Here is a 27,251-nt window from a genome sequence, read left to right as displayed (position 1 = left end):
ATTTAGGGCTAGTAATTCATGCCATAAGGACACTGTGAATGTTGTGATTTATTGTCCTGGCATTGTTACTCAACCTTGGAGGGCCAGAAAAAGAACAAGCTGCAGAGTTTCACTTTCACAGGTAATTAACGTGTTCCTAGAGATTATTTAAATTTAATTTTTAAAAAATATTTTTCTCTTTCTGTATCTAATTTGATTTTCTCACTATTCCATCCTCTCGTTTGCTTTGTTCCGTTTATTATTGCACTTTGAGCTCTTACCCAATCTGAAGCACCCAATTAAAGTTAATTGGTTCTGACTGATGCTCAGTGTTTCTGATTCATTCTGCCCATAGCCATTTTTCAATTGTCCCCTCGTCTCAACCCAATCGTCTATCACATCACAATGATTCAGCTGTTTTAAGGATCACATGTACAGGAGCACTCCCAGAACTGACTTGCAGGTGGTCATTTGTTAAATGGTTTCAAAACAACAAGTGTGTCATTGGTTCAGAAGTTGAACTCCATATTTCTCCTTGCCTCCCTCCCTTCTTCCTATTTTGATTCTGATGATTCAATTAGAAGAGTGTATGAAGGATATCTCAAACAGCAGCAATTATATAAGGGAGCAGATGCTCATCTCATTCTTCCACCTTTTCTAAACCATTTACAGAGTGGTGATTGTAAAAGTTGCTATTCATTTTCTGGAAAGCCCATTTTCATTTCATACAAGATCAGAACACTTGCAATCTAAACCTGCCCAGTTAATCGACAATTCTCAGTGTATAGAATTAAGCACTTACGGGTTCCACTGATTTCCATTTTGTATCTTGATTGGAAGTATACTGTCATGGTATGCACCATTGCTGCCTTCCTCCTGTGCAAAAATCAACCATTCACCGCTACGCTGCTTCCTGTCATTTGGCCAATTTTGCAGCCATGTTGCTCTGTCCCTTTTATTCCATGGGTTTAACTTTGTTGACAGGTCTGTTGTGTGATACTTTATCACGCACCTTTTGGAAGACCATGTACACCATATTAACTGCATTACCCTCAACTAACCTCTGTTACTTCATTTAAAAACTCAATCAAGTTAGTGAAACACAATTTGCCCTTAACAGACCCATACTGGCTTTCATTAAATTAGTCACTTGGATAAATGTAGATTATTAATTTTGTCCCAGATATTTGTTTCTAAAAGCTTTCCCACCACCGAGGTTAAACTGACTGGTGTGTGGTTGCTGAGTTCATCCCTAGTTCCCTTCCTGTTCTCTGGTAGCGCTCCATGTATCGAAGGGGGACTGGAATAAAAAATACTGAGAAATAACGTGGTACAAATCAAAATCTGCTGGAATCTAAAATCTGTGACCTCACCATACATGGCAATCTCAAAGCTGGTGAGGCTAAACTGTCAAGAACGTGATATTAAATTACCAGATAAAATTTAATAACACACGGTAGGCACAACATCACTTCCTGAGCTCAAACACTCCTTACCCAGATAGTCTTGAAGAACTGGGTCGGAGCACCTTTGAAAAGCAGACTGAGGGGAGATTTGAACAAGGTTTATATGAATAATGATGGGACTAGATTACGTTTATACAGACCAATAATTTCAAACTGAAGAGATTCGGAAGGATCAGGTGACCAGGCACACACGTTCTTCAAGGTCGGTGGGGGGAACTATGTTGGATGATGAGTGATTCTATTTTTCCTAAAGAATCGTGCACTCATTGAACAGGTCACAAACCTGTGCAGTGAAAGCTGGTTTGATGTATTCCTTCACAAGAGAACTGGACCAGTGCCTGGTCGCCGACATTACTCTGTACAACAGATGGGTCCGTGTATTGCAAATCAGGGTCAGTGTGATACTCTGGACTCAGTTCAAAGTTCAACCACCTAAAAGAAGTTGGAGGGGAATTTCCCAGGAACTTTTCTCTCTCATGGGCCTGGGTTTATCCTCTGGTTTTTCACCTTTTTTCATGAAGCGATCACCTGGCTCTGTGTGGCTTGGGACTGTCCGTTCCACGAGAGACAGAGAAATCACAACTAGGTGGATGGATGGGCCAGAATATCCTTTCCTGTATTTGTCATTTTCACATGAACTTGACAAAGCTTTTAAAGCACCATTACACGCCGATATGTTCTGTCACATAACCAGTAACTCCTACAAGTTCATCGATACTAAAAAGGTAAGCGAAGATTGATAAGCACAACAAACGAGGGTTTAAATACCTTTTTAATTGTTTTGCATCTAACTACGTGGAAAATGTCTGACATCTTGTGGTTGAACACAGACACACAAGAATGCCAAAGTAGCGGCTTGTACAACAAGCTGGCTGCTGTAGGATCTAATCGGTGTTGTTCTCATTTCTCGAGTCATTTTTACTGCAATAGGCAAATATCTGGGTGTTAGTTATGTACAAACTACATTGCGATTAATGCACTTTAGCTGCAATTTGGATGAGAGAGAGAGAGAGAGAAGGTTTGCACTCATCAAGCTGGACACATCAGTGTCAATGAAGAGAAAGATTTTTGGAGTTTTTTTGGTCTTAATAGAGAATGATTCATTGCCAAATAGCACTCCTACATTCCATCCAAGAATAGACCTTTTCTAGACTTGCCAAAGTAAAAAAATAAGCAAAAACTGATCAACGGCTTTATAAAAAGCCATCACACAAAACAGCATAGGTCTACAACACAGAATTACACAAAGTGTTGTGGGGTTGGGAATCTATCTGAAATAAAACTGCAGTTATACCAAATGTTCCATAACTTGTATGAGGGAAATTGAGGCAAAATTTGTGCGGAATTTTTCCTCATTTTTGTGGATAATCACGGGTCACTGGGATCAGGCAGAAAAGAAATGTTGAGCCTAAGATTGCTATGATCTTACTGAATGGCAGAGCATACTCGAGGGGCCGAATGGTCTACTCCTGCTCCTAATGCTTATGTAATGAAATTATGGACTACGGCGCTGAATCTAGCCATTCAATTGTTTACACAGTTCTGCTGACATGGAGGCACTCCCCTCCCCCTCGCCACTCCCTCACACTGCCCTCACCGCTCTCCCCTGCCTCCCACTGCACCCCCTGCCCTTGCTGCTCCCTCCCACTCTGCCCTCGCCACTCCCTGCCACTCGACATCTGCCCTCGCCCTTCCCTCCCCTGACCCTCACCATTCCCTCCTCCCTCTGTTCCCGCCCACCCAGCTCACACAGGCACTTCTCTCCTCTATTTGAGTTGGCACTCTGCTGTCCTCCATTTAGTTTATGTTGGCACTTTAATCTCCCCTTTCCTTGCTACAGTTCATGCTGAGCTTCCTTCTCTCTTCACTTCTTTTTAACACCCTCTTGGTCTGACTGGAAAATGGGAAATGCCAGCTTCATTCTCAAAGTTGATACCATCGATGAATGAATTCGGAGCATGGGAAGCCATCCAGCCAAGTGCTCTTCCAAGAACTCTAGCCCAGTATCCCACTAGGTCAGGTGAATTATGTGATGCATTGGCAGAAAGCTCGCTGCCGCTTTGAAAGGGAAAAGTCCTTTCAGATCTGATTACTACCCCAGAGTTACCATCTTGTTGAATTTTGTCTCTTGCCCAATTCAGAGCGTCAATAAAAGGACTTCTGGAGTCGAAAAGGGGAGAACTTGGATTGAGTGGCACAAATGTAACATTAGATTAACTGGCATTGAAAGTGGTAGTTTGGATTTCTGAAAGAGCGACACTGTACAATTCCCGAAGGCATCATCTCGATGCTCGTTCAAGGACCTTGTGATGTTGAGGCGGGTGTGCAGGGAGAAAGCGCGTTTTCCCCTGGATCCACCACATTCTTTTCAGACACTGATCCTGACCCAAACATTAGAAGTCAGTAGCTCCCATTCTGTCTGCCTGAAAGTACAAAGATCGATTAAACATCTGCTCGGATTTGGGATGTCGAATGTCTGTTTGGAGTAGTTACAGGCACTGGGAGCTTTTGGACTCCAGAGACTGAAACAAACATCAATACCACGTTGAATAGATTTCCAACACTTCCACCTATCTCAAAAAGTGAAATTAAGCACTGCATTGTGCATTGTTTGCTTGTTTCTCAAACACACGTGTAATTTTAAATCTTGCAAATAAAATTTGGCTAATATTGTTAACCTGAATGATCATCAGAGTAGCCTTTCCTGCCTTTGGAAGTGAATTGGGCTGCATGGTGATGGGAAATGCATGCAAAGTCTGGCATGAAATATTGGTGATTGCTCTCTCACGGCACCACATAAACAGGCCATTCAGCCCATCTGCTTTATGCCAGTGTTTATGTGCCACACCAGCCTTCTCCCAGCCTTCTTATCCTATCCCCATCAGCATAATGTTACCTGCAACTTATCAGCTCAAGCCTCGATGTTAACTAGGTTCTGCTGTCGGCTGGATGGACTGGTTCATTGTCAGAGGAGATGCCAATGGAGCTGAACAAGGCATTAGCTTTGGCTCAGTGCACACACGCACGCCCACCGAGTCAGAAGATTGAGAGTTCAAATCCCATCTGTGGGCTCCGATAGTCACAGCCATTTGTGTTGGGTATAAGGCAAGTTAATAATTCAGCACAAGTTGGAAGTCTCATTTAAAGAGTCTATCATGGTGTCTAGCTGAGAAACAAATGTTATAGCTCCACAGATTGGAAGGCTTTCCAGATTGGAGCTATGGCACATTGTTGAGTTTGACTAAAAATGAGTTCCATGTCTACACTTGAGTGGAGTCTTTACTTGTGATGGTGAGCACAGAACGAGGAATATATCCCTCCAAGCAGAAATCCCGAAATCTGATGAGGGGGAAAAGATGATAAAAATCTCCAGCTTTCCACAAATTTACACAAATGAAAGGTTAAACATTGTAGACTTCAGAGAACGAGTACTGCTTAACAACAAATAAAACTCACTGAATCTACTACAGAAACTCATTAATGCTAATCGTGGATGAAATTCAATTCTATAAACCCTATTAGGAGTCTGAAGGTTTGTTATTATAAATTATAGCTACCCTTATTTAATGACATCCTTTGAACTTATATTCATATAGCACCTTTAACATCATAAAACGTCCCAAGACGCTTCACAGGAGCGTTATAAACAAAGTTTGACACTGAGCCACATAAGGAGCTAGGACAGGTGACCAAAAGCTTGGTCAAAGAGGTCAGTTTTACGGAGTGTCTTAAAGGAGAGAGAGAGAGGTAGAGCGCTTTCGGGAGGGAATTCCAGAGCTTAGGGCCCAGGCAGCTGAATGCACTGTCACCAATGGTAGACTGATGGAAATCGGGACAGTCAAGAGGCCAGAATTAGAGGAATGCAGAGATCTCGGGGGTTGTGGGGGCTGGGAGGAGATAGGGAGGAGGGATCTACGGAGGGATTTGAAAACAAGGATTTTTTCAATTACACACACAGCCTCAAATTCTCCACACCTTAGGGCCACAGAATTGCACAAATAGCAACATCGCACAAGACGCATCAACACACCACAACAGAAATTAGTTTATTCTGCCAAATATTCCTACAGGGCAGCTGGACTTCAAAACCTTCATTAGTTCCTGCGCAGCCTCTTACTACAGGTCGTCATCATCACTTATTAAATGCTGATCATTGCTACAACAACTTGCATTTAAATAGCACATTAAATTTAGCAAAATATATCAAGGCACTTCACAGGAGTGTTATCAAACAGGTAACACGAAACCACATAAGGAGATATTCAGAGTTGCTTGGTCAAAGAGGTAAGTTTTAAGGAATGAATTAAAAGGAGGGGAGTGAGCTTAGTGTTCAACTCTACAGACTATCAGAACTCTTGGATGTGTTTCTCTAACCTTGTTTAAAGGGGTAAATATCAATCTCCATCTCAGTGCAGGATACTCAAAGTACTTGTCTGATTCCAACTCCAAGGTGAGATTGCTTTCATGACCACGTGACCCTCAAGAAAAATATATTTAATCCAATCAGTCTACAGTTGCTAATAACCCACAATGTGTTCGTCACTAGGAGGTAAACACATTCAAAGTAAGGGTTATATTAACCGTATTCAAGACCATAGAGCTGCCAAATATTTCCACAAGAAACAACTTTTTACATGTAGCATATTTCACCTCCATATGTCTGAAATCAGTCCAGGGAACGTAAACATTCTGTCTCAGTTCAATTGTAAAGGATAAAAATCCTCCTTTGAAGCTTTCATTCTGGCTCAAATCACATTCCTTATGCTTCTGTTGTCACTTTCCCCAAAGCACAGCTTTGACTCTGACTTAAGGAGGGCAATGAAAGGAGGTCATTTATCCCTCGAGTAATCACCTTTGAGTGGACCATAAAGGCAGAAAGACTGATTCAGTTTATGTCTCACGAGCTCAAAACAAGGAAACATCTGGGTAAAAATTCTTAGAAACTTATCAAGCAAAATCCCCAAGGTATCAATATGTGGGAGGTATTGTTCTTCAATAATTAGCAAGGAAACAGGGGAGCCTGGTAAGGTGATGTACAGCAATCCCTTCTTTACCACCCCAACCAGTGCCCCATCACTCAAACACAGCCAGGTATATGATTCTGCTGTGGACTGAATGTACAAAACACCATTCTGCTTTCTCGACCACACCTATTTGAATCTCTGAATTTCAGGTTTCCTGCATTTACAGTTTTTTCTCTTTATCTCACTGGTAGGGGCAAGGTTTTACAACCTCTCTTAAATGCAAGCTTATGGCTCACCTTTATTTAATTTACACAATAGCAATACCACTGCCTGACATAGCCAGTGTTCAAGGAATTGTGATATTGGAAACCCCCGATTACCTCAAAAGAACCCGATAGCCATTGTGTCATTGTATTCCTTACCCTGAACCTTTGATTTTCCTCTCAGTTCCTGGTGTTGCGCAGAGGATAGATTGCAAAGGTCCTCTTCCCAACCCATATTTAAACCTTGGTACTTTTTACACATTCCTTTCCGGAAAGTGCTTTTCCTTCCCTTTCAGGCAGTGACTCATCCACATAAACTGAGCATTTCACAGGCAGGGAGTTCATTCATTGCAGGGAGAAGACTGAATTTTTATTTAAGTGTTATTGATACAATTACCCTCGAAACAACTGTAAAATAGTTTGCTTACAACTTAAACGGGGGTCGGGGGGAGTGGGATCCTGAGAGCAAATTCAGATTAGTGAACAGGAAATGGAAAATTAGTGAGTGACTCAGAGAGAAAGCAGCAGCACAGGTTAAAAAGTGTACAGCACAGGAATTTGGCTGTGTTAAAAGGTATATATGTAAATGCATGGAGCATAGTAAATAAAGCTGATGAGCTGAAGGCATAGATAGACACATGGTGGCATGATATTATCGCTATAACAGAAACTTGGCTCAAAGGAGAGGCAAAAATGGCAGCTCAACATCCCTGGGTAGAGAGATTTCAGGCGGGATAGAAAAGGGCATAAAAAAGATGGGGGCGTAGCATTATTGGCTAAAGAATCAATTACAGCTGTCAGAGGGGGGGAATGATATACTAAATGAAGCAAATGAGAAATAAAAAAGGGGCAGCCAGATTGCCAGGAGCGTACTATAGACCCTCAAATAGTGGAAGAGAGCTAGAAGAGCAAATAAGTAGGCAAATTTCTGATTGCAAAAACAATAGGGCAGTAATCAATTGGGGAATGAATAGTGTGAAGGGCACAGAGGGAACAAAATTCTTGAACTATGTTCAAGGGAACTTTTTTAGTCAGCACGTAACATACCCAACGAGAGGGGGTACAATTCTAGGCTTAGTCTTAGGAAATGAAGCTGGGCCAGTGGATAAAGTAGCAGCAGGTGACTATTTTGAAGATAGTGACCATTACACAGTTAGATTTAGCATCATGATGGAGAAGGACCAAATAGAACACGAGTAAATGTTCTAAATTGAAGGAAGACAAATTTTACAAAGCTGAGGGGTGAACTGGCAAAAGTGGATACAGCTACCAGGAGGGAAAACAGCGTCAAATCTGTGGGAGGCATTCAAAAGAGATATGCCACGGGCACAGTGTAAACATATCCCAAAGAAAAAAGGCGGTGCTGCCAAATCTAGAGTCCCCTGGTTATCCAGAATTTTACAGGGTAAGATAAAGCCGATAAAGCTTATGATGGTCACAGTAAGCTTAATACTCTAGAAAGCCTAGAGGAGTATAGAAAGTATGGGGGTGAAGTAAAAAAGGGAAATTAGGAAAGCAAAGAGAGGATACGAAAAAATATTGGCAGGTAAACTCAAAGAAAACCCAAAGATGTTTCATTAGTACATTAAGAGCAAGAGAATAACTAAGGAAAAGGTAGGACCTATCAGAGATGTATGTGGCAACTTATGCATTATGCGTAATGCATATTACACATTAAGTGGCTGAAGATGTGGGCAGGGTTCTTTGTCTCTGTCATCATTAATGAGGGATGATGCAGACAATCTAGTTAACGAGGAGGAGTGTATAACATTAGTGTGTAACATTAGATACAATAAGCATAATGAAAGGAGGCGTACTGGAGGGACTGACATCTTTGAAGGTGGATAAATCACCAGGGCCGGATGGATTGTATCCCAGGTTGTTAAAAGGGAGCCAGGGAGGAAATAGCGGATGCTCTGGTGATCATTCTCCAATCCTTACTAGATACAGATGAGGTCCCAGAGGATTTGAGGTCGGTGAACATTGTACCATTATTTAAAAAGGGTGCGAGGGATAGGCCAGAAAATTATAGGCCAGTCAGTCTGACTTTGGTGGTGGGAAAATTATTGGAATAAATTCTGAGACAGAGAATGAACTGTCGCTTAGAAAGGCATAGATTGATCAGGGACAGCACGGTTTTGTTAGGGGAAGATCGTGTCTTACGAATGTAATAGAATTTTTTGAGGAAGTAATGAGGAGGATAATGAGGGTGGTGTAGTGGATGTTGTCTACAGGATTTCAGTAAGGCATTTGACAAGGTGCCACATGGCAGACTGGTCAAAGTGAAATCCCAGGGGATACAGGGGAAGGTGGCAAGTTGGATCTAAAATTGGCTCAGTGACAGGAAACAAAGGGTAATGGTCGATGGATGTTTTTGTGAATGGAAAGTGGTTTCTAGTGGTGTTCCACAAGGATCAGTGTTGGGACCCTTGTTGTTTATTGTATATATTAATGATTTGGACTTAGATGTGGGAGATATAATTGCAAAATTTGCAGATGACACAGAAGTTGGCCGTGTAGTTGATAGTGAAGAGGACGGCTGTTGTCTCCAGAATGATATCAACGGTCTGGTTGAGTGGGCGGAGAAGTGACAAATGGAATTCAATCCGGAAAAGTGTGAGGTAATGCATTTAGGGAGGGCAAACAAAGCAAAGGAATACTCAATAAACAGGAGGATATTGAGAAAGGTTGAGGAAGTGAGACACGTGAGAGTGCATGTCCACAGGTCCCAGAAGGTGACAGGACAGGTGGATAAGGTGGTAACGAAAGCATATGGAATGCTTTCCTTTATTAGATGAGGTATTGAATACAAAAGCAGGGATGTAATGCTGGAACTGTATAAAATGCTGGTCAGGTCACAGCTGGAATTTTGTGTCCATTCTTCTCACATTACAGGAAGGATATCATTGCTCTGGAGAGAGTGCAGAGGAGATTTACAAGTGTGTTGCCAGGGCTTCAAAGCTGCAGCTATGAGGAGAGATTGGATTGGCTGGAAAAGAGGAGGCTGAGGGATGACTTAATTGAGGTGTACAAAATTGAAGGATCTAGATAGGGTAGAAAGTAAAGACCCCTAGCTGAGGGGTCAATTACCAGGGGGCATAGATTTAAGGTGATTGGTAGAAGGATTAGAGGGGACATGAGGAAAGACTTTTTCACACAGAGGGTTTTGGGTATCTGGAATTCACTGCCTGACTTGGTGGTTGAGGCTGAAATGCTCAACTCGTTTAAAAAGGTACCTGGGTCGATACCTGAAGCGCTGGAACCTGCAAGACTACGGACCAAGCGCTGGAAAGTGGGGTTAACATGAGTGGATAGTTTCTTTGAACTCTTTCTTGGCCAGCACAGACATGGGCTGAGTGACCTCTTTCCATGCCATAACCTTTCTGTGGCTCTATGGTTAAACAGAAACTTGCCATGGGTGCTCCTCAATTAAACCTCCCTAAAAAGGCTCAGTAGCCAACAGTAGGGTGTACAGCACAGTCAGCGTTTCCTCATCCACCCAGTTTCTTCGGCTGTAACATTGGTTAACTGAGGTCAGATCATTTTTGGTACATTTTTACTGAATTGGTCTTCATTAACTCAGTTTTTTTAAAATGAAAACTTTATTCAGTCACCGCAGTTAAGGGCTTGAATTCTCCTTTCGGGACATACCAGGATTATTACATTTTTTGTTGGCAACTTAAAAACTCACTATTTGGGCGTTATTAATGGTTTGATTTTATGAGCAGACAAAAACTGGGAGGTAATTAGGGGGAAAATTAGGATTCCAAAGAATTTGAACCTTGCTAAAACAAATGGATACTTCCTAAATATACATTCCTCCCCATCAAATGACATGCAATGACAAAAGGATATGCAAAAAGCACACAGTCACTATTTAAAACACATACTGAAAAGGAGGAATGTGCACAGGTCCTGGGGAAAAAGCAGGGGCTTAGGATTATCTGAATATGTCTTTCAAAAGCTGGCACAGACATAATGGGCTGAATGGTCTCCTGCTCTTAATAACTCTACGAAAGCAACACACATCTCATACCCAGAAAACACCCCATGCAGAATTCTGAGCTACCCTCAAGGAATGCTCACTTTTGTGACACAGAAACGAGAGTCAAGTATCTAAACTTGTCTCAAACGCAAACATCCAAAGCCGAAAAAGGAAGTAGAATTGGATTTAAGGGATGGATTTGATCTCAAGCTCCGAATCAGCAGCTGTGAAGCGGTGTCATCTCTCTTCCTCTCACTTTGCATTTTAAGGAACTGGCCCATTTCAAACATTTGTTGAACTAGCCTCCTCCCTCTGCCTCTGTGGCTGCTTTAAACCAATATACCTCCAGCTTTTTGTTCTAACATGAGATTATTGGCCTGAAATGTGAATTCTGTTTCTCTCTCCACAGACACTGTGTGACCTGCCAAGTATTTCCAGCATCTTGTGTTTGTACCTGCTTAACTAGGATAATGAATAAAGGAGATAGTGATTGGGTCCGTTAAATTTATCTAATTAATGTCAGTAGACCAAAAATATTAGCAGAAATCACCCAGAAAGCTAAAAATCACTGACGCACAAACTTCAATGTAGGAATCATTTCTTTAGCAAGTTTCTTCGACATGACTAGCTGAAGAGCACTGTTATCTTTTCCAATTAAATAAGAGTGCTAAATCTTTGGTCAATATTGGCTCCAAATTAAACCCAAGCAATGACAATGGAACTTGGCTGCACAAAATTCATTTCAGCAGACGCATTGCTCGCAGCATGTTTGCATACAACAGAAATGATCCAAGAACAAATTGAAGCTTTGTAAAAATCCAGTTAACCAGGTCTTAGTGTTGTTTATGTGTAGATCTAACCGCAGACTACGTTACTTTTACAACCTAACCCAATTCAAGGATCCAGCTTTTCAATTTTAGCTGTAGTTGGCTCAATCTTTGGACCATTATCACAACTGGATAGTCACACCTAAACCCTCCAAGTTTTTGTCTTTAATACAACATGCGAACAGGCACAGAAAGCGGTTATGACACAGCAGGTGGTGTGCGCCAGGTAGATCAAATCCATAAGGGAAACTTGATCACGCGAGCACAACTATTTTGCAATTTGTATTTATTTTGAGATGTGTGCCCTAAATTCAGAAGTAATAAGTCCACCAAGACTTCAGAGATTTTTTAGAAAACTAAATTAAACATTTATGTTAAAAATTACAATGCTAATAACCCCTAATTATTCTGGCTTCCAGTTACACCCCCGTTAAGGCAATGGTAAAAAAAAAAATAGATTTAAATCGATCCAGGAAAATCAACACAATACCCTGGACAGTAGAATTCAAAGTAGCTTCTCCCAGTTTCAGTTTCTGTGGACAGCACTTGCTTAATGCACAAATACTGGAGGCTTTTTACACTTCTAGTAGAGCTATGGAGGGTGGTGGAGGGGGTGGGGGGGAAAGAGGGGAAACCAGATTTTTAACCTTTCCCCAAAAGGTCCTGACAACCTTCATTCTGAGATGTGCCTCTACCCATGTTGCAAAGAAACATCTGGATATTTTTAAGTTGAGGTATCAATTGCACTGATGGAAACACTGGCACGTTTAATTAATCAAACTGATGATGTTAAAATTCAATTCATTGACCACAATGTTGCTTTTCCTGGCTTAATTTAACTTTGAGGTTAACTTCTGATTTTTGGATTTCCCCGAGAGGGATGATGGTCTGCTCCCAGGTGTCCATGGTCAATACTCTGAAGTCAGGATGTGCCTAAGAATAGCTTTGGATGATGTTCCCCTCCTGTAAGGAAGCACGTGGCTTCCATGAAGCATCACAGTGACACAGCTGAGATCAGAAAGAGGCAGAGAGTTTATAGGTATTCATATCTTATATCCTAGCATTTAGTCTTGTGGAATTCCAACTTGGTGTTTCATCTTAGTAAAAATATCAAAGAAGCTCCTCTACTGGCTAAAGGTAAGTGCACTTATTGACGCAAACAGATCAACAAAGACACAAGGTCTCCTCTGAGTCAGTCACCAGCAGCTGGTGGCTCCACAACCGACCACAGGTGACGGTGGTGGTGGGGCTGGGGGAAGAATAAACTAAACTTATCTGCTGGTTCCACTTATCTTCATCGAGACACTGCTGCTGGAAAGTATGGGTATCAGGGAGGTCAAGATCAGACTTTTTTTTTGATATTCTCTCTTGGAATATGGGCGTCACTTCTTGCCCATCCCTAACTGCCCTCAAGACGGCTGTGAAACAATTTATGGTTAAAGAAACTGCTGATACTTATTGCCTGGGCATACACACGAAGGAGCAGGGCACAGGAGAGAGGTAGGAAAATCCTTTGACGTATCCTAACTATGAGTTTGCGCAAGGCCAGTTAGTAGCTACTTGCACAATTGGTGCGAGAATTCAGTCAAACCTGTTGCCGAATTACTAAAAGAGATACTCGCTACAGGAGATACAGAAATAGTCTGTTCAGTGTAAAAATTACAAAATGACTTTTAAGGAAGTGTGCCAATGGTTATTGTGAAAGATGGTCCGATTACCAGGCCTTTCAAATCTGATTTCTATCACACAAATATATTAGAATAGTGTTAAAATTTAGATTTATTTAAAGCGTTATATTTATATAGAAAACCATAGATTTATACTAATCTTTATATTTTGTATCTCCTATAACTCAATCTATTTAACAGTTAAACTAAAAATATCTTTAAGGACTTTCCTTAAAGATATTGTATAAATTCAAATTGTTAATTCACAACCAACTTCCATCATGGTTAATTTTTTTTAATTCATTCATGGGATGTGGCTAGGCCAGCATTTATTGCCCATCCCTAATTGCCCTTGTTCAGGGGGCAGTTAAGAGTCAACCATATTGCTGTGGGTCTGGAGTCACATGTAGGCCAGACCAGGCAAGGACGACAGATTTCCTTCCCTAAAAGGACATTAGTGAACCAGTTGGGTTTTTACAACAATCGACAATGGTTTCATGGTCATCAATAGATTTTCATTGAATTCAAATTCCACCATCTACTGTAGCAGAATTCGAACCCGGGTCATTACCCTGGGTCTCTGGGTTATTAGTCTAGCGACAATACCACTACGCCAATACCTCCCCCTGAACTCTACTTATACATAAATGAGAATACATTTTATTCTGTATCCAAATTTCACAACGAACAGGTGGCTGACAGATTTTCTACTTTCCAGTGAAGACCATTTCTCTCTAACAGTATGAATATATAATTATGAGGCTGATGGAAAAGAAATCTGCAATTAAGGCAGCAATGATAAGTTGCTAATGATCGGTAGCTGCATTTATTGCGAGATGTTTACCAAGATAGTTCCATTGCCCCTCCCTCCCTTTTTCACTTCTGCATAAGCTGCAACTGATGTATCCTATCCTTCCTCCTCCTTTCTAAACTCTTTTCTCACTTTAACATATCCCACCGATATATTAACATTTTATGTGGATAAACAGCCAGGTTTAACATGGGTGTAAAGATGAGACAATATTACACCTGAAATTCTGGCTAAAGCTCAAGATCAGTTATTTGTGCTCACAGTAAAAGAGTGTTTCTACAATCTGGCCTTCATTGCCCATAATCTAAAACTTCCAACATTTTATGTGGCATGATCGAGATAGGATGCTGCAGAATGAATTTATTTAAAAGAATGTACGCTTGTGAGTACAGAACCTGAATATTGCTGAAAAGAGAGACATGTTGCCGATTCAACCAGCCCAAGTTTGAAAACCCCAAAACAAAACGTCTGTTAGATGTGATTCCATAACTGAGCAGCACTTGAACAATCCTGAGTGTGCTAATAGCTACACTAACAACCAATTTAATATAATCAGTCAACCTCATAACATGGCTCATTTACACTTGCTCAAAGAGGTGTCAGCTGTGGCTCAGTTCATAGCACCCTCACCTTTGAATCAGAAGGTTGTGGGTTCATGTCCCACTCCCGGAAACCAAGAACTGTGAATGTACTCGCAAGAGTTACATGAGATCTGTTGATAACTCGAAAGAGTTACACTTGCTCAAAGTGACATACATTCATACACAGGGACCCATTCCCTGCAAACAAAAGGAATATGTTCAAGCCTTGCACCTTTTTTGAATTACACGAGAGCTCGGGGAGCCTATAGTTCCCCATTGGCCAAGGCATTGCCATTCAGAAAGCAATCAGAGTTGGCTTTCCAAGCAACTGGTACCCTCTTCTTCTGTAGTATAAATTGTTGAGATAATGTTTGAAATTTGGCATCCTGATGAGTGAAAGACGAAAAGCTTAGGCAGCATGTCTCTCTTTCCAGCAATATAAAAGAACATCATTAAAAGAAAATAAACACAGAAGGCGATCAGCAGCGTAATTCTTAAAATGATACAAGGTAGAAAAAAAAAAGTTCAAGATTGCTGCAGGTCTATCCAAAAGCTTGTAATATTCTTCAACTTATATATCGTGGGGACTCAGCACAATGTTCCAATATAGAAAAAGGCAAAAAGGGAATGTGCTTATTGGGAAATCTATAACAATTAACATTCTTGGAACACCCAGGCAAATTCAACAGTCAGAAGTTTCGCTTCCCTCCAGTAACCAATGAGTTTTAATTAGATCAGGCTGGTCTTTGTTCACTGACCCCATGAACATTTGACTTGACATCTGATAAACTAAAAATATATGTTTTAAAAGTAGTAAGGTTTATCAGTTTGAATGGCTGGTGCATTCAGTAGAAAACAGTTCATCCGAGGAGGAAATGCAATAAAAGGTGGGGGGAAAGGTCCCTCACGTTTGCTCATTCATCAAGAACCCTTCATGGTACAAAACGTGTCTGTTTTCACTGCTTCATCACAGCAGTGAAGAGGAGTAATTTATTCCTTGATGCCATCGCAAAGGGCATGTATGTTTGATTATTGTACTGATCTAATATTGCATAATCCAAATTCTAATGCTTTCATCTGCCCTTTAAGTTGTAAGCAATGACTGGATTTACTTTAGCCTGCAAGAGCCCTGACTCGTGTGAGGAGCTTCAGTTCACCAGAGATTTGTTTACTTAACTCCTTGTGCAGAGTTTACTACAAGTTGAGTGGCACTGGGTCAATTGGTGTAATTATTAGCTCTGGGTTACTTAAGGTCTGAGAGGACAGATTGTGTAAAATGCAGAGCTTTCAGACAGTAAAGGGACAATGTCTGCTTCCAGCAGACACAGTGAAACAGCTGATATGGAAAAGAGGACTTCACCAACATGAGCACGTCTCTTACAGCTAGAACATAGACTGATCCCATCAATGTGGCCAGTTCAAATCCAACCACAGCTGACATGGAAAAGAGGACTTCACCAACATGTAGCACGTCTCTTACAGTTAGAACATAGACTGATCCCAACAATGTGGCCAGTTCAAATCCAACCTAAAGCTGAAAGGATCAGTGACTTCAGCCATACTATAAAGTTTCATCAGATATCATTGGTTCTCTAATCTGGATGATAACATTTCTCACACCATACAGTCATTACTTTGATTCAGCTATATCTTGAGAAACTTGTCTGGAGACTAGCTCTTATTTGTCCGAATTTGATAATGTGTGTCACATCAAGTCAACTTTCTCCAGCTTCTGTCTGGGGAGCTCTCCTCCCCACCCTGGTAAACACTTTGGAAAGTGGAAACCAGCAGTTTCAGCTCCCATCACTTCCCTCTCCATGTCACTGGCACTAGATTCTCTACTCACTCATTCGCATTACACAAGATGATGTGAAACCTTACCACATGTTCAACCATAAGCCAAACTGCAAACCTCACATCCTATTCATCACCAACTCCTTAGTCCATCTTCACAATAGCATAGAGGTGTCAGCTGTGGCTCAGTTCATAGCACCCTCGCCTTTGAATCAGAGGGTTGTGGGTTCATGTCCCACTCCCGGAAACCAAGAACTGTGATTGTACTCGAAAGAGTTGCAATCTGTGACTGTTGATAACTCGAAAGAGTTTCACAATAGCATGTCATTTAACCCATGCTCCGAAATAGATTCCATTAATATCCTCTATGATGGCCACATCCTTTGGACACTCCACAAACTCCAATGAACCTGAAAAGCAAGCTGCCAGTAACCTGTCCAACATTAAGTCACATTCATCCACCTTCCTTGTCCTCACTGACTTACACTGACACCCAGTCATCCAAAGCGTTACAAGCATCTTTAAATCGTTCAATGGTCCAAACTCAATCTTTGCCACTTCCTTCAGCCTTGTATTCCTTCTTATGCCCACTGCATCTGGCCTTGAGTACACACCTCCTTGTTTTGTCCAAACATTGGTGTCAAAACCTCCAGAGGCCCCAATCACCTCTCCAGCTTTAAAAAACTTTGCAAAACTCAACCAAACTAATCTTTTCCTCCATTATTTTTCCAGCTGTTCCCTTATTTCTTTTCAATATCCCTTTGTTTCCCCCACTCGCCCAGAGCAAATTGTTTTGGGATGTTTCCTAGAAATGAAAACTGTTGCTGAAGGTGAACTGAGAAGCGACGATATTTCAATCACAGATTGGTCCCCATGGTACTGCTCTCTCTCTTACCTTTACTGTCCCTTTACTGTACCTCCAGTTGTTTCTTGTTGCATGCCATATTCACACCTGGAATGTTACCCAACTACGCCTCACTGTCTCCACTGTTGACTCAAAGATTGGTGCTAAGCTTCCCGACTACCTTGTCCAATGAGGTCCTGGATGCTATGATATGACCTCCATTCCACTACTGACAAGACGAAGCCACTCTCTAACCAGTACCTACCAACCTTAGGCCTCAACTCAATCAACATTTCTGATGGCCCGATCAGGCCAGTTCTGGAGATTCATCCTTTCAGCACTCTGCTCAAGCTAAATCTAACTTTCCACCATTGCCAAGAGATAGACAGCTTTCTTATACCTTGGGAATATTGCGCCTTCCTTATTATTTCCAAATCCTTCATCCAATTTTATCACTTCAAAAATGGACTTCTCCAACATCCTTCTCATTGTCCACTGCAAGCTTGGTACAAACTACAACTTCATAGCTCTCCTGTCCATATCCCCTCCTGCACCATGTTCCTCATGGTCATTCATACTGTCCCACTGGATCTCTCAGCCTTTACCTTCATTTCTAAATTCCACCACAGTCTCAAACCACCCCATCTGACTGATATTCTCCTGTTATACATCTCACATACTCCCCTCCATCTCTCTCCCAGGTTACAATCCATTCTCCAATCGCCGCTTCACCATCCTTTCAATCATTTGTTCCCTCCTCTTCCAATTTCATAAACTCTCTGTTTCTGTCTGTGCCTTCCGATTCCACCCAGAGACTTTATTCTGTCCAAGCAGACTTTTTTTTTAAAATTGGCAATGCACCAAAGAAGAACAGGTATCTCAGCCTCGGCAATAACATTAATAAAATCGATTAACTGGCCACTCATCTCATACCTGTTTGTAGGACACAGCTAGTGCAGATGGTGTAGCATTTGACAAATTAATCATCATTGCCTTACGAAAATAAACGTGCAAAGACGGGATGCGTTTCCAGGATGGGTTGAGGCATTAATTTTTGTTTAAAATTGCTTTGGGTTTATTTTAGTACTGAAATATTAAAGTGATAAAGCTCTCCCTGACATTTTGGTAGCTTTACTATTGTAGTATTAGATTGTACTAAGCTGGAAACTTTTTATAAAGGACACTGGAATTTCTTTTTGGACTTACCAAAGAATTTAAACTGCACAACTTGTGCTGTGTTTCATCAAGATTGATCTTCAAACAGAGATCCATGATCTCTGATCACCAGTCCAAAAGCTCTTACTGCATGTACATAGTGCTGGTCTCTGTTAAAAGAGACCCATGTTTCCCACATTGGGACTGATGAAAACATAGGGCTGGGGTGCTGTTAGGGAAGTGACTGTTCCACTGGCATAAGCACTACAGGAAACTTGCTGCCTAGAGCACATCAATTTAAGAGTGTCTTTTACAAAATCTATATTTTCAACTGTTTGTTTGGAACTTTCAAGACTGATAATGTCCTTCAGCTGAGACATTAAATCCTGCCTGACTGCTCTCAAAGGCCTCAAGGCACAATAAAGATCCAGCCTGGGTCACCGTGATATTCTCTCAATATTGCTCCTTTGAGCAACCCCACCAAAAACAGGTTAATTGCTCCTTCACATCATTGTAGTTGATGGGACACTGCTGTGAGAAAAATGCTGCTTCACTTATCCACATAACAGCCAAATGCTGCTAAAAAGTAATGTCTGAGACATAACCAAGCACCACATAACGAGTCTGTCTCACCACCAATTTGGAGTCCTACTGGACGCAGACATATGGTTCAGAATCACACTTGACTAGATTACAGCTGGAATGAGAAATTTCATAAAGAATTATGAATAATTAGGAGTGATAAAGCTGGTGCTTTAAGTGATAGAGGCTCAAGTGATGTCAGGAACTTGTTATTAGAATTTCTGCAGAAGCCCACAGTGCTGGTGAAATCATTCAACAGCCTTCAGTCATTTTCCCAATTTTCTAAGATTATACTCTTCTTGGCAGAATGCTGTAAATCAGTGTGTGGGTTTAGAGAGCTACAAACCACTCAACCTTTGCCATCCTGATTAAATTACACAATCACTACTGTCTCAGCAATACAACTTGTTCCATTATATCAAAGACCAACTGGAGACAAAACAAAAAGTGGAATGGGGCACTGAAGTCTACCCCGCTATCACCAACACTATTTGACAAAAAGTTTTACATCACCACCTTCCAAATCATTATGTTATTGTTGACCAGACAGAGCATCACTGAAACACCTAGAGTGCTGGTTAAACAAAATACATTAATGTCCCATACACCATCTCCCTGTGACAACTCAAGATCAAGGCCTTTGAAAGTGAAATAAAATCTAGTAACAAAGAGAATGTTTCACCAGACATTCCCAGAGAACAAATTAATCAGGTTCTGATAAAGGGTCATAATGACTCGAAACGTTCATTGAATTTGTTCCTCTCTGCAGATGCTGTCAGACCTGCTGAGTTTTTCCAGCTATTTTTATTACTTAATTATCTGGTCTCGGTAACTGAGAAAAAGACACCAACAGATTTGATGGGCCACAGGGCCTGACCTGTTCCTGAAGATTCGATGGATGCAGTGTTCCCGTCACTCACATTCATTCAGTGCAAACTTTACTCTGTCATTTCGAGGCACTGGACTCTGCCTTTTAACCATTCCCTCTCCTGTGCAGTCTGTGGGAGGGTAGACTTTAGTAAATTTCCATCAACTGACAATGAAGCCTTTTGTCACAGGAATATACCATGTCCCAGGCCCCAGACATGGGCATCTCACCAGAGACCAACACCACCAGAATTACAACCGAGACTTGGAATTTTAAAGAAACCAAACTAGCTAGAATCGTTTAAAAAGTCAAGGTAAGGTTCTGGAAATGTCACAAGTGAAAAGTGATGAATTTCTCGATTGTACTCCATTCATTCTAAAATATTAAAACATTTTTGGTCTGGTACCAACCTTATACCCATGAATTACCTTCTCACTTCTTTAAGACAGTTAAAATCTCACGGACAGAAGCTGTTAGCAGCTGACACTCAGCCTGTGTTAGTTACCTGTACACCTTTCCACTGACCAATGCAGGGGAAGCCGACAGACTCCTGGACTTGGCTCTCCCTCTGAGCTCGGACCCCCCGCTTAGCCCCTGACCGCAGGAACAGTAACAGCCCAGCTCTTGCTCCGTGTCCGGGGGCTCTGTTCCGAGAGAATATTCCTGGGCGCAGTCCATTACCGCCGTGTCAGGGATTCATGTGAAAAGTCCACGAGAAAACTGCCTGGGAAGGGGTGGGGTGGGGGGGAGAGGAATTTTGTTTTAAAAAGCATAAAATATAAGAAAAAAGTTCAATGCACCCACTTTAAATCCTATAGAAAAATATAGTTTTGCTGACATTGTTGGATACATTCGGTGACCAATAGAAATGAGGAAACTCCAAGTTGTTACTTGCTGAAACTTACACGGTTACAAGGTGTCTATTTCATTGGAACCCGGGCCTCGCTCCAGCGGCCCCGCCACATCAACGCCGGAGCAGCGTCGACTTGCCAGAACCCACGAATCTCCTTAAAACTGCGCCCTTTATTCCGGCCCAATGCATCTGCTCGCCCAGGCGGAGGCCGGGTGCTGCCGTCCCGTTAGGCCGGTCTCCACAATCAGGAGCATTTGTCCAGAGACTCCCTCTGCACCGCCTTCCCCACATGCGCACTGCTGCCCTACCGTATTACCCCCAGTAATCCCGGAGCTCAGTTCTCTTCCGCTTTCTCCCTCTCGGAAACAATGCTCGACTCCCCCCACCCTCCCCCTCCCCCTGCCCGTCGCCTTCCCTGTTTTTCTAATGCAGCATTGCAACAGCATGAAGTTCAATGCAGATAAGTGTGAAGCGATTCAATTTGGTAGGAGGAACATGCAGAGGCAATATGAAATGAAGGGTACAGTTCCAAAGAGGGTGCAGGAGTAGAGGGACCTGGGTGTTTGTGTGCATGAACCACTGAAGGTGGCAGGACAGGTTGAGAGCGCGGTTAATAAAATATACAGTATCTTAGGCTTAATTAATAGGGGCACAGAGCACAGGAGCAAGGAGGTTATGTTGAATTTGTATAAGTCACTAGTTCGGCCTCAGCTGGAGTATTGCGTCCAGTTCCGGGCATTGCACCTTAGGAAAGATGTGAAGGCGTTAGAGAAAGTGCAGAAAAGATTCACGAAAATGGTTCCAAGAATGAGGAACTTCAGTTATGAAGATAGATTGGAGACGTTGGGACTGTTTTCCTTAGAGAAAAGAAGGTTGAGAGGAGATTTGATAGAGGTGTTCAAAATCATGAGGGGTCACGACAGAGTAGATAGGGAGAAACCATTCCCACTTGCGAAAGGATCGAGAATGAAAGGACATAGATTTAAAGTAATTAGTAGAATAGCAGGCGGACAGCAGTTTAAAATCAACAACTTATCTTGTTGAGTCACAACATTATCAGCTCTCTCTCTCTGCTGGCCAAGTCACTCACTTGCAGTCCGACTCAAATCGCTCCATCTCACCCTGGGGCTCAGTTTCCCACAGGCTGTCCTGGAAATACAGGACAAAATACGTCCCTTAAGGGGCACGGGACAAATGGTCAAAATAAGAGGTAATCCCTCAAAATACAAGGCAGGTGGTCACACTGGCTGCGCTGTAGAGTGGGCAATTAACATCTGAACGCACAGAGCACTATCTCACCAAACCAATTTACATCCTGATTTAACTGTCAAATCAGCACTGATGGCAAACATTAAATGGGCCCTAATTTACTGAAACTTTGCATTAATATTGCATTAGCTACACTGCATCATAATTTCCTGGGACTTTTCCACCAATCCACCATTACCTCTCATTAAAACAGCTAGAAGATCATTACAATATCACATTAAAATCAATGGTGAATGTAAATTTGCGGCTTTTAGGCCATTCTTCACAGCGCTGCCACTTAGGCTGGTTTAGGACTTGTGTTTATAGCTCTTTTAAAAGCTCACCAAATAAACTAAAGTAACAAAATGAGGGATAAAATAAAACGCAGCCCCTAAAGTTAGGGTCACTGCAAAACAAAAGACAAAATTTAAAGGAAACTTACAACATCAAACCAAAATGTGATTAAGAGGGTCGATAAAGCACCCCAGCCCCCACGGTGCCCACCGGGCATGGACGGCCTCGACAGTGTGGGCAGACACCGCGTGCTCCCTCTCCCGGGACACCCGGCCATGAACGTAGCTGTGGAAGAGGGGCAAACAGTTGGGTGGGACAAACCCCTCGATCGCCCGCTGCCTGGACCTGTTAATGGCCAACTTGGCCAGGCCCAGGAGCAGGTTCAAGAGGAGGTTGTCCACCTTCCCGGCCCCCATTCCGCACCGGGTGGACTTGTGTTTATAGAAGCAGCTTGTTAAATTTCCCAGAGATTGGAAATCTTTGCACAGCTCGACAAAGCGCGCACGCCAGCTCTTACTTATTGATCCAGGTTAGTGTGTAATGAGCATTAATGAGGCACAATCTAAGTAATCCAGATTTATCCCTTAATCAAGTCAAGCCTTTGGAATCTTCCTGGTCCCCCAGAAACAGATGCAAAGGTGAAATCCTATGAATAATATGTGGTGGTGTATCAGCCAATGATGAGAGTACTGAGCCTCTATTAATGAGACCAGAAAATCCTTAGAATAATGCCACATTGAATGCAGGGAGGATCATCAACTCGGTGAAAGACACTCTTTGGTCTGCCCAAAACTTGCTGGTCTTCCAGTGCAAAGAGTTGTCCATGACGGAGTGTTACGGACAGGGACATGCCAAGGTCCAGGACTATGCACTGAGGGATGCGCTAAAGCTTGAGGCAGCCACTGCAGAGACACAACAGGAAGAGGCTACCATTTAAGGCCTTTCAGCTGTCATGCACCGAGGAGATGGAAACTGTATAGAACCCCTCATGCTATATGCTTGACAATGATTGGATATGGTAAAGATCACGTGTATTGCAATTGGATTGTGACGCCTCAGAGTGCAATATGTTCTATGGAGAAAAGTTGAATTTTATTGCACTTTCCTAATGTCCAATTTGAAATGTTTTGGAATGTACATTTACAGATTTTGTGAGTGAAGTATATTTTTGGAATATGTCTCCAGTTGGTGTGATGCATCACATGTGTTAGAGTAGTGGGCGGTTTGTACTAGTCAGTCTGCTTGTCACCTCTTGCTTTCAGCTCTCACCGCTGGCTAGCAATATAACTATTGCAAAAAGAGAGCCAAGTGTGTAAACCTCTCCCACCAGTACATAGTCTCTTCATCAGCAAGGCCTATATAGTGCCTCCCCATGGTGACTTATGTAAACTGGGTATCCCACAGCCCCAAACTAAACTACAGGGGACTCGGAGGAGGCGTGCCTCTTGACACATGGCAAACAGACAAGCCAATGTGTGGATCAGTCCTGGTGCCCACGAACCAGGCCCCAGCTATGGACTGCTGTGTAGGTGTTTTGGGAGAGAAGAAAGCTAAGGGAGTAAATCCTGACAGAAAATTCAGAGTGGAGTACTGTGGGCAGTAATCTGTCATCTATCAGACAGCTTTCCAGCAACTCCTGCAGCTGAACTGCTACCCAACAGTACTGGTTTCATCTTTTCCTTTGGACAATAATAGCAAAGGCCGAGAGAGGGGTTCTGATGCTTGGGCAACTCAGGGTCTCGAGTTATAAGCTCTCACTCAATTGGCGTAGAGCACACGCGCCAGAAGTTACTTCTGATGGTGGGAGAGGTAATCGCGTCTCATTGTGTAGCTATCGCCCACCTCAAGCTGGGCAGACCCCTGGCAGTTAGCTGCTGTCCCTGCCTGCCTGCTTCAATGAGTGCTTGGAGAGTCATCTTGACAAGCAGGTCACTAATCTATGGGGAAAAAAACCTATTCTTGCCATCAGAGGAAGGAACATGCTGTGTAGAGAAAAGTTGAATGCTATTTTCTGTAATATTCAATTTGAAATGTTTTGCCCTTGGGCTGTATACCTGACACCAAATGTATATTGTGAATATCATGGGGTGGTAGTAATGTCACAGGACTAGTAATCCAGAGTAATGTTCTGGGGTAGGTTCAAATCCCACTACAGCAGCTGGTGAAATTTCAATTCAGTTAATAAATCTGGAATATAAAACTAGTCCTGGTAATGGTGACCATGAAACTATCATTGATTGTTATAAAAATGTCCTTTAGGTAAGACAATCTGACATTTTTACCTAGTCTGGCCTATATGTGACTCCAGATCCAGAGTAATGTGGTTGACTCTGAAGTGACCTAGCATGCCACTCATTTCGAGGGCAATTAGGGTGGGCAGCAAATACCAGTGACACCCACATCACATGAAAGAATAAATACATAAAGTTAAAATTGTATTGAGAAACATGCTGCGTATAGACAAGTAGATTTTTATTTCACTTTCTGGCATTGAATTTGAAATGTTTTATGATCTATTTTTTACAAATTCTATGAATGATGTTTATTTTTGGAGAAAAAAAGGGAATTTGAGTTTCTGTGAGAAATCAGGGAAATGTTACAAAATTAGTATTAGTATTAGTGTAAAGAAAATTGCAACATTGCAGCAAATCTCTGAGAGAAGTAAGTTCTGCAGTGAATCGCTGGAAGAAATCAATGTTGCACCTCAGTAAGAAATCATAGAATTGTTACAATGCAAAAGGAGGCCATTCGGCCCATCATGTCTGCACCAGCTCTCTGAGTGAGCATTTCACCTACTGCCTTTCCCCTGCAACCCTGCACTTTCTTTTCATATAACAGCCTAGTTCCCTTTCGAATGCCTTGATTGAACCTGCCTTCATCACACTCTCAAGCAGTGCACTCCAAACGCCAACACTCGCTGCATGAAAGAGTTTCTCCTCATGTCGCTTTTGCTTCTTTTGCCAATTACTTTAAATCTGCATTCTTATTCTCGATTTTCCCAATCCACTCTGTTCAGACACCTCATGATTTTGTATACCTCTATCAAATCTAATGGTGATGGTGAACAGTAATTTGCAAACAGTAATATCACAGACAATTCACCATGATTGCTAAGCAACTTGTTTATAGTGTGACAGATGAAGGGGAGGACCTTAATAACATTACAAACTAATAGCATTTGCTTGATAGTACAGAAATTGATGAGAACAGAAACATGTTGCGGAAGCTTTCGCCTTGCACTCATCAGGACAAATGCAAGAATGCCAAATTTCAAACAATCAAAATTTTACTACCAGAGAAAAGGGTGTTGATTGGTAAGTTGATTCTGATTGGCCGAGTTTCTGCCATGCTGCGGAGAACAATAGTCTTCCCCAGCTCCCGGCTAAGTCAAAAAAGGTGCAAGATCATGCACTTTGGGACATCCCAAGTATGTTACAGGACGCTTGTATATATCCCTAATCTTTCTTTAAGGCTAGAAACTGATATCTTGAGGGAAAAGAAAGTTGATGGTGTAAATTTTCAGACATCAGGTCTTTGAGTTTTACTACACACCACTGAGTAATATTAATACTTGTGACGATACATATTTGATGAAAGGTTGGTAGTGCAATCAAAATTATGTGTGGTCCACGAACAGCCATTCTTGTCATTAGCTCTAGAGTTAAATTATTTCAAGTTCTGTTGAGTATTTTTGGTCTCTTGCAAGAACCTCAGTCTGTATTTGAGGTAATTTTTTAACTTTCCATCTACCCGCATCCCAGTATCAGGAGGTGAAAAAGTTGTTAATAATTGAGCCTCATCTCCTTCCCCACATACACATAGCCTCCAAAGTTAATAAAAGGAGGCGGGCTGTTTTGTACAATCCTTTGAAAACTCTGCTGTCTTCCAACTCTGGCCACTTGTGCAAGCGCCAATTCCTTCTCCTCACCATTGGCGACCATGCCTTTAATTGTCTAGGCCTAAGCTCTAGAATTCCCTTCTTATACAATGAGGTACTGCTTGACCAAGGATCTCCTTCTAACACATATTTTTTTATGAATGGGCATCTTACAACAACCGTACAAGAAGATGGTAAGTTCTGGACTGAACGCAGACTCTGAAATAACGTACTGCAATGGCCTTATTTTCGAGAATCTGTTTGGAAAATCACCCTTCGATTCAGGTTTGAAAGTAAGACTTCAATTTTTAACAAGATGTTCCCCTCGTCATTACTTTCATTGAGGCCCAGGAGATGCTGGGAGTTTGGGCCAGTGACTGACAGCACATCAACTTCCCAGACTCTAGATGGTGGATTGATTGGGAGTTCAGTCACTTCAGGGTGAAATGAAATTTGTAATTTGAGACATTTTATAACTAGAAATGAGACCGACTGTTTAAAGATCTTGAGATATGTGTTAAATAAGCGGTCAGAATTTAGAACTGAGATTAGGAAAATTTTATTCACTCAGAAGGTTGTGAACCTTTAGAATTCTCCACACCAGAGGGCTGTGAATACTCAGTAATCGAGTGTAATCAAGATTGAGATTAGTAGATTTTTGGGCATTCGTGGAATCAAGGGATATGGGGTTAGAGCAGGGAAGTGAAGGTTATGTAGCAAATCAGCCTATGTGCATGGTGGTGTAGTGGTAATGTCACTGGACTAGTAATGTCAAGGCTAATGTTCTGGTGGTATGAGTTCAGATCCCACTGCGGCTGGTGGAATTTAAATATTAATTAATAATCTGGAATTGAAAGCTGGTGTCTGTAATGGTGACTATGAAGCCATTATTGTAAAACCCCATCTGGTTCACTAATGTTCTTTAGACAAGGAAATCTGCTGGCCTACATGTGACCCCAGACCCAACAGCAATGTAGTTGATCTGAAATGTCCTAGCAAACCACTCAGGGAAATTAGGGATGGGCAACAAATGCTGGCTTTGCCAGAGATCCCCAAGAATAAAGCAAAAATCTTATGTTCTTAAATCTCTTTCCCCTTGTTTAAGACTGTCCTTAAAATCTCTTTTACCAAGCTTTTTGTCGCCTGCCCTAGTATCCTTCTGTGGCTTGCTGTTTGTTTAAGCAGTTGTGCAG

General features: G+C 41.9%; 1 protein-coding gene across 1 annotated transcript in view; it reads right to left on the bottom strand.

The window, feature by feature from the left end:
• Positions 1-20,505, bottom strand: part of LOC144690360 (NAD kinase-like) — a 92,281-nt gene extending 71,776 nt beyond the window's left edge. The window contains exon 1 of the mRNA XM_078557773.1: positions 20,292-20,505. Within this exon, the coding sequence (XP_078413899.1) occupies positions 20,292-20,464 (173 nt within the window). The 5' untranslated portion in view covers positions 20,465-20,505. The remainder of the gene's footprint in view (positions 1-20,291) is intronic.
• Positions 20,506-27,251: the final 6,746 nt, after the last annotated feature.

The sequence above is a fragment of the Cetorhinus maximus genome, chromosome 15, assembly GCF_964194155.1.
Source record: "Cetorhinus maximus chromosome 15, sCetMax3.hap1.1, whole genome shotgun sequence".
In the NCBI taxonomy this organism is placed as follows: Eukaryota; Metazoa; Chordata; class Chondrichthyes; order Lamniformes; family Cetorhinidae; genus Cetorhinus; species Cetorhinus maximus.
Note: the sequence above shows the minus strand (reverse complement) of the source record. Positions and strands in the feature narration are given on the sequence as shown.